This window comes from Galendromus occidentalis, unplaced genomic scaffold (genome assembly GCF_000255335.2).
Source record: "Galendromus occidentalis unplaced genomic scaffold, Mocc_1.1 scf7180000077202, whole genome shotgun sequence".
NCBI classification, from domain to species: domain Eukaryota; kingdom Metazoa; phylum Arthropoda; class Arachnida; order Mesostigmata; family Phytoseiidae; genus Galendromus; species Galendromus occidentalis.
Genome location: NW_003805190.1, coordinates 48,954 through 63,230, shown reverse-complemented (window position 1 = coordinate 63,230; position 14,277 = coordinate 48,954). Strand labels below are relative to the sequence as shown.

Here is a 14,277-nt window from a genome sequence, read left to right as displayed (position 1 = left end):
TGGATTATTATACATATATCGACTCTATACAGATCGAGCTTGAAGAGTCTCCGGACCCATCGTGCTTCACACACGGCTAGGAGACATCATCTAGAGTCTCGCCCGCCTCCATCCCCTACTGAGCTCCCGAGTTTTTAGAGAAATCGATTTTCCACTCGCTATCCCGAGAAGCGGGACTCGGTTGATTCCACGAAGAGGAAGTACGAATTGAACGACTCTTTGCCGTCGCAATAATTCCTGTCTGGGCAGACAAACCCCTTCTCATTTTTTCCGAGCTCATTGAAGCAGAGATTTGCACGCCTCAGGCGAAGTTCCTTCCCTCACATACGAACAATCAAAGGGATAAACAGTGGTCCGCCAGTAGATCAGAGCGAGAAAAAAGAACAATAATGAGTTGGCCCATTCCGTAGACAGATGTTCCATTTTTAAACGTTTGAGTCGGGTACCTGCCTTGCTTCCAAGGTGAACTTTTCTCAATGTTGGTAGCAGCGAGAACGAGCACCTCCGAATCCAGGGACTCCGGGCAGATGGCGCGGCATCCGAGTACGATTGACATTTTCAATGCCGATTGAGGTACACTGCGTGATTGAAGAGACGGAAAGCTTCCGTAGGCTAACTTCGCTGGGGAGCTCGGGAGTTCCTCGTCAGACGCGGAAAATTATTCGGTCCTCCATTCGATTCTATTTGCGGCTGCGCTTGTCCTTGGATTCTACCATAACTAATACAGTTCGGATGATGCAGACTATTCCTGTCGCTGCCCAGGATATACGGACCAGGAGACTTGTCTCGGCGATAGTTAATTCGCGATCCTTCCTCTTTCGATGGTTTGTATGAGCGTGGCCCTCGCCTACTCTGAGAAGGCTCCGCCACCTGTACTTGGTCCGATTTTGCGGATGCTAATGTATGTACATGAATAGAGGCAAGGTTGTGATTTGTGATGAGCGAGAAACATTTCCGAGGGCGACACTAACTGTGAGCTCCTTCCACGACTTTAGCAGGCGCCGGGATGTCACGCTGCTACGGTCGACACTGCATGGCGTGTCCTGAGACGGCATTTTCTGTTGTGAACTGGCTGAATTGACTTTCACGGCAAGCAATAATTAAGGCTTTTGCTTCTTGTCTCTCAAGACGCTCACGTTGTATGTATTATCATGACGGCTTGAGCTCGGGGCGAATCCCTCCCGGGTTCCAATTCGAGTCGCGATTAATGCGAGAGAAGAACAGAGATTTTTTCCGCATCAGAATCTGAGTTGAGAATTCGCTGTAAAGGCTCATTGTCGAGTGATTTATTTTGATTGAGATTCTGTCGTTGAGATATTTTCAGGGCACCCCATCAAGGCCATCCATCATCGATGGTCCTCCCTGTTATTTGAGAGGGAAGAGTTCTGATGAAAAAGCTTGCCTTGCTTGGCTGCTTGAGGTTGACCCACTCTCTGTCATCGGTGTGGCGTCGAAGACATTTCCGCCCTGAAATCCGTCTCGAGAACGACTCGCAGACCTTGGAACGATCACCAGGAGCTGCGGGAAATCATGTATCTGATTTGAGACGTTTCCGAACGTAGTGGCTCCCATAAGCGGCCTCGTGGTCGATATAATCGATTGTCGGATCCAATGGGTCTCATGGTGTCATTAGCACTAAAGGGGGGAGCTGGGGGGGATTCGAAGCAACGTTTGAATCGGATCATGAGAGAACAGATGAATACACGTAAGCGAGTTGAGCATTAGTGTGCGTAAACGTTCAAACGAGAACGTGCTGCATTTCCGGTCGAAGAACTCAATCGTAGAAACCCATGCGGAAGAAGGATACAGCGGGAAGAGCGAAGATGGTCATTTGTGTCGAAGCTTCCGCCTTGTCTCAGCCGGGGTAGCATCACGAGGAGCGCCGGATCTCTGCCTGAGCTCGCGAGACTCCGCCAAGCCTCAGGAGCAGAATTCCACAGGCGGTAGGATCGAGTTGCCACGGTCAGCCGCTCACGGAAAAAAATTCAGTCTAGGTTATGTCAGGGACATCACCGTTCCATGCGTGAAAACGTCTTGAGGGTATTGGTGGACGAAATTTCTCATGCGTCATGTGCCTGAAAGGTATTCATTCCGGCCAATCGAGACTACCGGCGGATAATTGGTCCTCCTTATTCGACCGCATGGGCTAGATTGATTTCGGTCGAGTGCTGTTTTGATGCGGATTCCTCCTTGCAACTGCTGAGAGGCCGCGGTTACTGTTGTTGTCGTTCATCGGAGAATTTAGTTAGACTCAGCATCGACGGACATGGAATCCATAGTGAGTTGGGATGTGGATGGTTATGGGTGGCGAAGTTGTTTCCGGTGGGTGAATTCGCGAGGATTCCACCTCGTGAGAACCGGACGAGCGATAGCTTTCAGTGCAATCACTTTCGTGATGTGGCTTGGTGTGAGCTTGCTTCCAAATCGGACGGTCATAGAGCGAGAGAGTTGACGCGCAAGGCGCAGACCCGTATGAGAATGACGTCGACATTCTTTGGATGAAAGGATTGATACAGCATTGTTTTACTGATGAAGCAACATCTCATTATAGACCAGCGTTCCCAGATTAGGAACCTTTCGATTACGATGCGACAGACTCGAGGGCCGAAGTCATCGTTTTCAGGCAAACTTCATTATTTAGTCGACCGAATCATTCCACATTGGGGGAGCTTCGGAAATGAAGAGTTTCGAGGGAATGTCTGGAGAACCTCGCCTCAATAATCGGGTAGAATTATTGCATCTTGCTAGTTTTCTCTCTATCGTGCTCCATATATAAAATTCTCCTCTCAAAACCCCACGAGAAGCCTAGAATTCACTATTATTTATCAGATTCCGAGCTTGATCGAGGGGTATGTAGAAAAACCGACATCATGGAGCAACCATGTAGCGCTTCGCGATAGGATCTCGTTCAGAGTGGAATCCCGGGAATTCCCCTTTCGATACAGGAATCAGTTTGCGGCCAGCGTGAATGAGGATCGAGATATAAGACCGCAAAGTGCGACAAGTTATGGCTATATGGATGACGAAGTACATCGAACAGGTCACCCGACCCTGGGTAAAGACGTTTTCACGTCAAAATTGCAGGGTGAGAGCGCTGTTTTTCCCTAGGAATCAGAGAGGCCGCCCGTCGCTCCTGCACAACATCCGTTACAAGTTCGCTGCACGTGTATGTCAACTAAGTCGTGTCCGATCTCGGCTTAACTATCATGCCATCTTGCGCAGAGAATCTGAAGAAATGGGCGGTATCTGCCGAGCCACGGAAAAATAAGCCCAGCGCCACTCTCGGTCGTTCAAGCCTCAAGGCAGCGAAACTCTTGAGCTCGCTGATCTCAAGAGGGAGATTTGTGACTTTTCTCATTCGGAGATAGCATGGAGCGGGATTGGAGCGCTGATCTCGGCAATTGCCGTGATAACCCATAGGCGAAGAAGTGCCCAATGAATCACAGAGCGAACAGGCAGCGGACGTTTTCTTAATAAATAAAACGCGAGTCCTCCTTGAGGATCACAGCGCCTTGAATTCTTGAGTCGTACCCTCTGATTTCTGATTTGTCGTCCGAATGGGAAGCATCTGTGACGATGATCGGTAAGCGAACGATCATTCTGCCTTATCACCGTATCGACCTTGCTGATTTCCCCCAGCGAGCATCTCGCTCATCAAAGCCGAATGATTGTCGCTAGTTAGCTGAATCCTTAAGGCGTAAGAGCCGCTGTGTATGGGCGCGCATTTCTCGATATCTTGTTTCTTCTTGTCGTTTTCCTCCATACATGTCAACTGACCTTCACCTGCGGTGGCGCCACTTGCGACTGACTCGGGTATAGTCTAGTGAGCTGGATGACTTCATTCGCGTCGACTCTCGGAGCGATCAACACATCGACGGTATGAGACGTCTCGATTAAGAACACGATCGATAAAATTACAGGCAAGCCTCGTGGAACGATAGCGAAGAAGACGTTCCGCCGTCGCCCTACTCGCCCCCGCCAATGGAGGACTTCACCGATCGGGATGTAGAAGAACCAGAAACTCCGGAGACTCTCACGTCGGTGGAATCCACATCGACAGAGATCACGACGACCGAAGCGCCGACAACGACGACAGAATCTATTCGTCGAAAGAGGAAAAAATCAAAACGGAAACTTTCGGCGCTGAGGAGGAAAAAACTGAAAGATAAGATCCAGCGACGCTCGTCAGAAAGGAGAATCCTGCGCCGGGATGGAACCAAACGCTCGACGATCGAACCCTATGCGTCCATATCGACCGCTGTTTACCCAGAAAATCCTCAAGTTCTCCTCGATCCAAGAGTTACCCCCACGCAGTTCGTACCTCAGATCCAGACTTCTATCCCAATTATGCCACCCCCGGTCCGTTACCCTTTAACATCCTCGACAATTTCGGAGTCTCAGCCCGCAAATGAAAAATTGTCACTCAGTCAGGTTCATGTACCACAAGTATTCGTTTCTCCCAAAGACGATCAAGTTCAAAACCCGACGCTGGCTCAAATTCCAGCTTCTGTTCCGCCTTATACAAACAGTCTGAGTGTCGCTCACATCCCACTGCGACCGAAGCTTTCACCACATTCAGACACGAATGGCCCTCACGTGCGAAATCATTTATCGCATGCTCTCGCCGCTCCGCTTCCTCCTACATCTTTCTACTATCAACCACTTCCATTTCCGAATCCGCAGACTGTTCCGAAAGCGGTTTTCCATCCTCAATTCGCGTCGTTGAATCCTCTCTCGATTCCGTGGCATCACTCCCCGCCGGTGATAAATTTAACTCATCAGATCGTGTCACCGGTGGCGCCAAAAAAAAAGTCCATCAAGTCAGACTGCGCTGTGCCGGCGGAGAGAGTCCGAGGCTATTTTCGCAAGCGATCGCATCACCCAGGATCTAAGCCGGGAGTCATTAAGGGTCATGCGCATGATCATGTTAGTTTCAAGAAAACATTCCACATGACGTTGTTCAAAATTCCATTCTTATCCATCGATGTGGCTAAGAAAGTCTACAAGGACGAGAGCCTGATCGCTGATCTGGGCAAACGAACGGGTGTCAGCTACAATAATGCGCATAATTAATCTGTTGTGTCGATGCTTCCGGGCTTCTGACTGAGATGAGTGTCGTCGGAGAGAGGCACGCTGTGCGACTAGCGATGAGGTTTGTCTCCATCGACATTCGAGCGCGTATTGTCCAACCCAAAACTGAGCCCGAATGGATGTGCCGATATTCCCTCCCGGATGTTGAGAGCTGAATTGGAGTGAAGAGGGAGGGCATCGCCTCACGTCAGGCTCTGGGGGAAAAGATCGGATCGGGGCCGGAGATCTTCGATCCGAACTCCCAAGCTAATTGTAAATATATTTATGAACTCTTCGTTCTGCGATCACTTGATGATTCCGCAGAGATATTCTGCGCCGCGATCCCGCGAGAAGCTATCGTATCATATCACAAGGATACGACCATCGAGTTCTTCCACGAGAGGAGGCGTATTCCTCCTGAAGAAACCGACCTCTGCTGGGGATTCTTGTCGGTCTTGCGATGTGAGGATTTCCTGTTAAAATCGCCTCCATCGGGAATGAAGTATGCTCCAGCGAATCTTATTCTCCTCATGCTGCCGCATTCGACATAGCAGGGGCTCTGAGGAGTCCAAGGGATTCTGCTTTATTTCACCGGATGATAGCGGAACTCGATAGGATACATGAGATTCCGTCGACTCTGTCGCTTACCATTCGCGTGGAGCCGGGAATGAACGCGACCGGAATGTTCCGTTTCAGCACGAACCCCCGCCATTTTCCGGTGTAGCTGAATGGGAGCTTTATCGTGCAATTTCGTCCCTTAGACAATGATTTCCGAAGAATCTCGGGAGGAGATCCCAGATCAGCTCTGTAGCGAACATCTGAAAGACGTGAATAAATTGATAGTGGGAATGCCACTGAAATCGCCGCGTGCAATGATTTGGGATTGCGGAATCGAATGGTTGATTCTCGCAGGGAGCAAAGCCATGATAGGTGCAGCTTTCCTCGCCTCGAATTCGAATCAATCAGACTTTGTCGCTGGGATACGCGGCGAACTAGATGGCAGGGCGAATAGCTTAGCTTAAGCTCTCGGAGGGAGTTGTCAAGCTGAGAAGTCAGTGTTGAGATCTCCATTTGTCTTGTGGACTGACCTAGCTTCTAACATGGCCACCACAGCTCGGTGTTGTTTCTTGTTGCTTATTCTAGGTGAGTTCGCCTTTTGTTCAACGTATCCTGCCGCCGTCGAATTCAACATGTGGCGTTGTCCTCTCATCGTCAATCCATCGAGAACAATCCGTGCTGGGTGAAATATGTGGAGCTGAAGAATCGTCTACCGGCTTCTCCAGAAGCGAATAGGGAACTTCTTGCGAAAATTGAAAGGACGAATGCTTCGACGAGCATTTGTTGTAGTGCAACTCAGTCTCGACCATTCGCAGCCTGCAGCAGGAAATTTATGGGGGAATTCATGCGCAGGAACATCTTCATGATAGGGGCTTGCTTCAGAGCGGCCGCGTTTTCTCACACTGTGGATATTTCTCATTGGCCGTAGGTGTTAATGTTCGAGTGGAATGCTTATGGAATTTCCGCGCTGTCGGGGAATATCTGACGGGTGACGTGTCTGACTGCAAGAAAGGATTTTCCGTGGAAGCAACAAGATACTTCGAAGAAGTTCATTATTCCGATGGTGGCTCAATCAATAAAACAGCTTTCCTCGTCAACTACGATGATATCGACACTGTATCCTTTTTCGGCGATCTTGAAGCGGGACGGGTCTTCTTGCAGATGGGCAATCGTGAGTACTTTCTGGGGACCGAATTCGTCGGCTTTGGGAACGGTACATTCAAGAGCTAAAATCGGAATAAATTACCCTTTAAGAATGCGAAAACGTCACCGGGAACGATCCTTCTTTGCCGCGCTTCAATGCGTGGGCTTTCAGATCGGAGGCCGTTTATGCACCGACCTACACCATCCTGACGTGAGTGTTCTAATGATGCCTATCTTGAACAGAAAGAGCGGCCGCGGGTCAGAGATAGTTTACATCGCCATGATTCGAGCGGCAGATGAAGCTGGTCAGGGCCGATTATTCTATTTTCCGAGAGCTTCGTCATTGTGCTACATATATAGAAGATTTGTGGACTACTTTGACAATCTTTTTCACCGCTCCCCCTCTCGATTCCATCGACAGTGAACTCCAATACCGGATCACTGAGACTGATGACCTGAAGTACGTCGTGGAGCGCGGGCTTCCTGCGGTCAAAGTTCCGCTCAACTTAGATGACCAATCAGATAAAGAAGACTACATTGAAGAAGCTTACGTCATCTTCGAAGGGCAAGGAGGAGAGGAAGTCCACGATTTCACGAAGATGATTCCGCTGACCGTGGAGATCTGCCTCATGAGCAACGGTAAAATTGGGGGGACTTGGGAGTTGAGAATAGCCGAACGAGAAAGTGGGTAGACAAGGCGCTTCTCCGCGATCGATTCCACTTCACTTTCAAGATTCTACAATCCGTAGGTACGAGGTCGAAAGAACGCTTGTCCATAATGGAGTTTGCCTGGAACGTCACCGTTGAGCAGGACGCGAGTCCCGCGGCCGGTATCCAATGTGATGGCTACGGGCGTTCCGATATACCTAATGTCTTCGATGCATCGACTCTAGTTCTCCGAACGGAGCAAGTTCTCGACGGCAACGTGACGACAGCCGACGTTAGTAGGGTGGACGAAACACCTCCTTGAGGCCATGTATCTAATTCAATCACCCTTTCGCTTCGGAGATTCGAGCTCTTCCTCGTTTCAGATTGCATTGGATTTCGATAGAAAACTTTTGCGCATCGATAATGGTGTCCATGACTATTTCCTCTCGACTAGTCAAAGTGAGCGGTTACATCGATTTGAGATTCCCCCGCAACGATACTGTATAAGTCGGAGCAGGAGCAATTTAGGCTAATTGTGAGCGACACTTTCCATCAGAGGTTATCTACAATGTCGCCAATCCGAACACCAGAGTTCGGACGTGCGACGTCATGGATCTGAGCGAGGCATCCAAACTCCCGTGGACCTTCGTGAGTTTCTCGGTCGAGAGTGCGGGAGACTTCTTCGGAGTGGATGAGCACTTCAAAATCAAGACCAGGGTGAGTTAGGCGACTTCGCGAAGCGGCGGTTCCGAGTCGCTGATTGAAGATGCATACTATATAATATTTGAAAGGAGACGAGTCTATACTCATCGACGCATTGTTCATTGGTCATGCTTAAAGGGGCTAATTGTGCTTAAGCTGCTGGATCCTTCAATAGACTATAATCGTAATTTCAATCATGCGATACATTTTTTCTCATTCCCTAATCTGTAGACGAAACGCCGCGGAATCGATTGCGATTTAGTCTCCGGCCGACGTACCGATTATCTGCCGGAGAAAAGTCCCTCCTCTGTGTGGGAGTGGTGTATCGCCGACGTAAACACGGCCGCAGGCATCAAAAAATACATTGTGAGTCCTTCCTCTTACCCTTTGAAACTTACGACATGTCTATGAGAGCATGAGTTCGATATCGTGATCCGCCGCGCCGTACAGGTTCATCTCGACATATTCATCGACTCGGAGGAAGGACGATACCAGGAGTCGTACAGCCTCTACGATACCGAGCATCCTGATCAGAAAACACTATACCTCGATCAATTCACCGAGCTCGAACCTTGTTTCGATTTAGATCGTAAACGCAATCTCCAAGTCATGGTCGATAGTGAGTTCTGGAACGACTTCCCTCGGACGCAGTCTCGGGGAGAACCCGTCTCGATCGAGCTCAAAAAAGCTGATATAGTCCGCAAGCATGATTCGGGAACGACGTCTCCTTTCCGGCCGTATTTCGGAATCGGTGACCGATTGCAGGTGTGAATGATCCCATGTACGCGGGCGAAGACGTGGAATTCGCCGTCGAGTCAGGTCTTTTCAAGGCAGCTCTGCTGGATAAGCTGCTGGAAGTATCTGGACTATCTCCAGACTCTTACAGATTCGGATCGACTGATGCCGTAGGTTTCCATCGGATGAAGCGATCTCAATCTTCCTTAGCCTACTTTCGGCTTTCCCACCTGCCCAGAGCCGATATCCGTTCGCTCGGGAGCTGCTTCTCATGGGATTTGAATTTTCAGGTCATTCTCGGAGAGAAAGAATCGATCTTCCAATTCTATATCTTCGATGCGCCAAAGAACTCGCCCGAATCCGAGCGTCTCGATGCAGTTTTCCAAAAGCTTCAGGGAGCGATTTCTGATTCCGCCCTTGATGTGGACGTGAATGGAATGAAGTTCGCAATTCGGAAGGGCTCGCTGAAGGATGCTCAAGAGATTGAGGAGAAGACCACGCTCGTTCCCGTGACAGATCCTTATACACAAAGTCTGCCAGCGCCCTCCACTACTATAGCTCCGCCAACGCCACCTAGTCCTCGAACCTCTCCGGAGACTCAAAGCTCGGATTCAGTCGCCCCCGTGAGTAATTAGTGAGTTCATTCACAGTGTAAAGTTTTTCGTTTCACAATCCTAGGTCCTTCGTCGGGAGCCCTCCCCCGTGGAGTGCTGGTGATGGAGTTGTGGGGGACTATTTCGAACCAGAGGCGGATCCAGGATTCTTCCTCACGGGGGGCAACCCATGCTGATTTGGAATCTGACGGATGTCGCGCCCCCTCGAGGCCTGTGCTTGATTGTCATAACGAAGGATACAGCCTGGTGGGGGCATTAGATCCGTCAATGTTTCAATCGATGTTTCCAGACCACGGAGCCGAGCAAGAAGGATGAGGAGCCGGACGTCGCGGAGGGTTACAATGGAGCTCTCATTTTCGGAATCGCATCCACGATCCTCATCGCTGGAGTCGGCGTTGGAATCATCGGAGGAAGGGAGGTCTTGAGTCGTCGGATATGACTGACTCCTTGAACGAGCAAGAGCTCAAAAGGGATCCAGAGCGATCCCGATGGCGAGAGAGTTAGTTTGATGTCTCACATTCGGGATCAGAATAAAAAGAGATTTTTGAGGAATGTCGTACTTTCCTACACCGGAATCTCCGCAGAGCGAATTTTGGAGAATGGAAGGCAAGGTCATCCATTCCATGGATGATGAACGGGGTCGCCCCTTAGGGAGGCCTAGAGCGAGGATGCGAATTTTCATTTCAACAACAAAGTATGCTGCTCATTTTATTTCCGAAATAGTATCGTCTCAATAACCTTAATACCGCACGTGTAACAACGAACAATCACGGAACGAGCCACGGGGTCGCTCGCAACAAACCCCTCACAAATGAATGTCCCCAACAAAGTCGAAAGGTGAAGGTTGAGGAGCGTAATATGTATATGGGTATTAAACGTGTTCAACGTGTCAATATATATGTATAATAAACTTAAAATATAATTAAGTATGGTAAACAGAAAGAGAGAGCTCGCAAACATCGGTGAACGACTACAACACGGTGACTACTCGTCGTGATAAAATATAAGCTTCAACGGGAACCACAACGACGACAAGACAATCATCGACATCTACAACAGCTGTAAATATATCACCCCCAAACCACCCAAGCAAACAACCGTAACATCCCAAGCGCTTCCACATTCCTGAGAAACAACCGAAATTAACGGAGACCAGGGCTCAGGAGAGCCCGCTCCCGTTAAATGAATCAACCCTATGTACAGTAGACCCTCCCAGGGTCTCCCTAAGTTCAAGGACGTAGCGAAGCTTTGACGTCCTCATGTTGTACGGATTTTTCTTTTTTTTGTAACAAGGTAAATATGGATGATGATTCGATGAAGCTCCTCCAACCAATATCATGAACAACAGCGACGGATGCATGACCCATGACAGTGAATGCTCAACGAAAACACCCGCGACGATATCCCAAACACAACAGTGAAGATATAATAAGTGGAGTGTTTAAGTGAATGAATCTCCAACAGATCCGTCGAATCTATCACTCGAATATAAAATTCTCACGACGACGGCAAGCAGCCGGATCGTTATCAATGATAATTTAACAACATGCGGAGCGTATCCGTTCTCTCAGACAGCGATTGCTCCTTATAAAAAACGAGAATAAAAAAGAGAATTGAGGTAAGCGGACAGCGATGCGGTGCGAGGCCACAATAGCCTCTCGCGTTTTTTTGGGATAAGGACTTTGGTGGTCGACTCCACCTAGCTGATAAGTGGGTATGCAGATTCGCCAGCTTTCAGATCGACATGAGCTTGAAGGAATTCCGTTGAAAAATGTTGATGAATGTGTTCGTTGTGCGGACTTAATGTTCTCTCTATCGTCATCGCCTCCGGAGTTGGCCTCTACATTCCAACATTGCCAGTTTTGTGGAGTATGGGGTGTGAGATATGGTTCAACTAAGCGTTTTGGGAGAACATGCTACGCGGATGAGTTCCAGAGATGCGGATGATATGCACACGAGAACGGTCACTAATCTCGGTCGCTTGAAATACTCCGTCCCTTGCGGTCCACCATGCACTTGGCGACCATTCGCCGTAGGATGTTGATCTTGGCGCACTGAGCACGACTGTTGAGGCGGAGTCTGTCGACGGTGTGCTGAGCTCTCTGAAGTCGCCTCAGGAGGTTGACGCTGCGAGCTCTCTTCCGAGACAGCCTCGATCTACGCACGGGGACTTCTTTCGACGTCGTGACCTGCAACAGAGGATTGTTTGAGACCCTTCAGGGCAAAATTGCGAGCAATGAAGTTCGCCGAAGCATGGAGAACTTGGAGAATGAGAGTCACGAGATAAATTTCCATTTTCGGTCAGGCTGCCCCCGAGACGGAATTCGCTGCCTCATACTACTATGTACATACTATGCTCTGACTCAGGGCAGCAGGATATCGTCTGCTCCAGGCGTTCATATAAAGAGTATTGCATAGGATCATACTGCGGAGGAGACTGGATACAAACCTTGCAATCGGTGTGGTCTTGCTCCAGGACGGCTGGATCCTTCGATACGAGGTCGGGTCCGAACATTGTTGGAACTGCATCGGGTTTCAGAGCGCCATTTTGCTCGAATCTCTCGGGACTGAAGTGGGCCGAACAGATATGGTCACCGTTCTGAGCGATGCAAAGAGATCCGTCGTGGTTGGTACGATTAACGTTCATCGACCAAACCATTCTCTTCAGGATGTCTTTCGGGAAGCGAACCATCGTTGAGGAATGTTTGCACCTCGAAGATATCGACGAAGAGGACGACGACGAGATTCCCGATGAGGACGGTGGGGACGCGACCGACAGATCCACGCCCGAATTACTCTTGCAGTTGGGAACGAAGCACCGCGTCGCGTCGGGCAACGAGAGCGAAGCCGAGGGTGTTCTCGAAATTACGCTGCGAACCGTGTCTCGGTCGTTGGGGCTTCCCGTGGAGCTTTCAGATCCCGATTCGTGACCGTGTCCCGGGTCGCTACGCGCGGGACTGCTGCCTCCGTCGCCGTCTCTGATGAGTTTCGTTTCTCTTGGCAAAGGTCTAAAAGCTATTATTGGCGGTGACTCAATTTGCGACAGAGCCGGGTGATGATGATGAAGGTGATGATGATGATGGCTTGGATACTGTTGTAGAAGATAATTCGTATAATCGAAATGAGGCGGTTCCGGTGCTCGTATATGTGGCGTGGTCTCGTTGATTCCGATTATGTGTTTGAACTTCTGTCGTAACTCCGCCGGATCGGGTCCGGGTTGTCTCTTCACGCTCGGGTACGTCGCCACGGGACGGTGCAGCGTCGGCACCTCGACTCGGTATGGATCCGGAGGACTATACGGACCGCCCGCCTGCAGAGCAAGTCTCGCGATCTCCTGTCCATTTTTGATGACCGTCGTTCCTTCCGGACGTCTTGCGCTGAGCGCCGCGGTCGTCGTCGTCACGGCAGCGGTGTTCTTGTGTCGAGGCTCTAGAGGCGCGTGGTTATGATCCCCTGAAGCTCTGAATACCGAGACCTTGTCGCTGTTGGCATGGTACAGGATGGATACTGCAGCGGGACATTTCGCAGATCTGTATTTGGAACATTCGTAGTAGACCTTGGTACCTTCCTGGACCTGGGTTTTCTTTTGCATGACCCAGGTCTTCTCCGCCTGTACAAAAGCCTTCGCTTGTGCGTCATTGTTGAAACACTCGATCTGTGTCCAAATCCTCTCTTTGCCTCGCCCTCGGCGTTTTACGGGAGCTCCCCCTCCGCTCGACGGTGAGCCCGCTTTGCTAACAGGGTACGCCTGTTTGACTAGAGAAATGGGTCTCGGAGAAACGCGGAGGTCGCATGGGGAGTCCGGCAGCTCGGTCTGATGCGCGTACTCCTGTCTGTGGTAAGCCCGCTCGGCCTCGTGACGAGCCTCGGCGGCGTTCCGCGTCAGCTGGAGCCAAATGTCGAGCCCCGGATTATCGGGATGGGCCCCGAGTTTCGGGAGACCGCCCGGGGGAACGGGTAGAGCCATTGGTCCGAAAGGATGCGCCGCCATCTTCTCTCGTCCTGAGAATAGGCCCGAAAGGCTCGACACAGGTGGGAATGGAGAACGAATTTTGTCGCCTTTTAGAGTGTCCGCGTAAACAGCGTAATGGATGGCTGAAGCCATTAAAAATGCCGTAGACCAGCTACGACCTCTAAACACCCGCCCGCGGGTGAAGATCCGTTACTATTGGTCGTGTATCGTTAGTACGACCGCAACGACGACGTCGGTAATAACAGACGCCACTGAGACGACAACTCAGAGAACGTAATCGCGTTCCACCCACGCGACGTAAGACGGTCTTGGATTATTCGGAATCCGAACCAGCAGCCGCAACGGCGGACAGCGGTGCTTTAGAAGCGCGGTCGTTGTTGTTCGTCTTCAAGAGCTGCAGCGTAGCCTGATGTAACATCGCCAGCAAGTGGGTCAGTCAGTCCGCGACTCTTCAAAGGAAGTCACTTTCTCTTGTGCGCCACCGGCGGCGGCAGCGGCAAAACTGTTATGAAATCGGACGCGGGGAATTTTTCTGCTCAATTGATATCAGCGGCTATTTTAGGACACTGTTGCCGTTTGAGCTTGCGATGAACGTTCTGATCCAGATTTCGCTGAGTGGCTGACTGACACCTGAGATTTCAATTCACACGTTGGTGTCGAACGCTCGAATGCCGAAAGCTCACTGATGTTGCACCTGCTTCCGACTCGGTGATTTTCCGAAATCGAAGTCGGACTTGGACTTGGACGAGGACGAGGTCGACGAACTAGGTACGTTATCGATATCCGGGAGAAATTAGAGAGAATAACGGTGTTCGATTTACGAGTAGAGAAATC

At 50.2% G+C, this 14,277-nt stretch overlaps 2 protein-coding genes across 2 annotated transcripts; one reads left to right on the top strand and one right to left on the bottom strand.

Annotated features, from left to right (window-relative positions):
* The first annotated feature begins 6,125 nt into the window (after positions 1–6,125).
* LOC100909303 (uncharacterized) lies at positions 6,126–10,016 on the top strand. The gene is made up of 12 exons (XM_003741811.1): positions 6,126–6,213; positions 6,557–6,799; positions 6,883–6,982; positions 7,193–7,410; positions 7,521–7,711; positions 7,803–7,878; positions 7,976–8,136; positions 8,353–8,487; positions 8,572–8,740; positions 8,887–9,026; positions 9,147–9,479; positions 9,760–10,016. Exons 1-12 carry the CDS (start codon positions 6,171–6,173, stop codon positions 9,907–9,909), a joined length of 1,959 nt encoding a protein of 652 aa, XP_003741859.1. The 5' UTR covers positions 6,126–6,170; the 3' UTR covers positions 9,910–10,016.
* A 1,079-nt stretch (positions 10,017–11,095) lies between these two features.
* LOC114828134 (uncharacterized) lies at positions 11,096–13,575 on the bottom strand. The gene is made up of 2 exons (XM_029111038.1): positions 11,920–13,575; positions 11,096–11,659 (listed from the first exon to the last, which is right to left on the bottom strand). Exons 1-2 carry the CDS (start codon positions 13,573–13,575, stop codon positions 11,438–11,440), a joined length of 1,878 nt encoding a protein of 625 aa, XP_028966871.1. The 3' UTR covers positions 11,096–11,437.
* Positions 13,576–14,277: the final 702 nt, after the last annotated feature.

Bases quoted from the DNA above. Each gene is read 5' to 3' on its own strand.
- LOC100909303 (XM_003741811.1), top strand. From the start codon at position 6,171: ATGGCCACCACAGCTCGGTGTTGTTTCTTGTTGCTTATTCTAG. The intron at 6,800-6,882 runs GTGAGTACTTTC...TTACCCTTTAAG, and splicing joins CTTCTTGCAGATGGGCAATC to AATGCGAAAACGTCACCGGG. The intron at 9,480-9,759 runs GTGAGTAATTAG...CGATGTTTCCAG, and splicing joins GCTCGGATTCAGTCGCCCCC to ACCACGGAGCCGAGCAAGAA.
- LOC114828134 (XM_029111038.1), bottom strand. From the start codon at position 13,575: ATGGCTTCAGCCATCCATTACGCTGTTTACGCGGACACTCTAAAAGGC. The intron at 11,660-11,919 runs GTTTGTATCCAG...CCTCTGTTGCAG, and splicing joins AAGACCACACCGATTGCAAG to GTCACGACGTCGAAAGAAGT.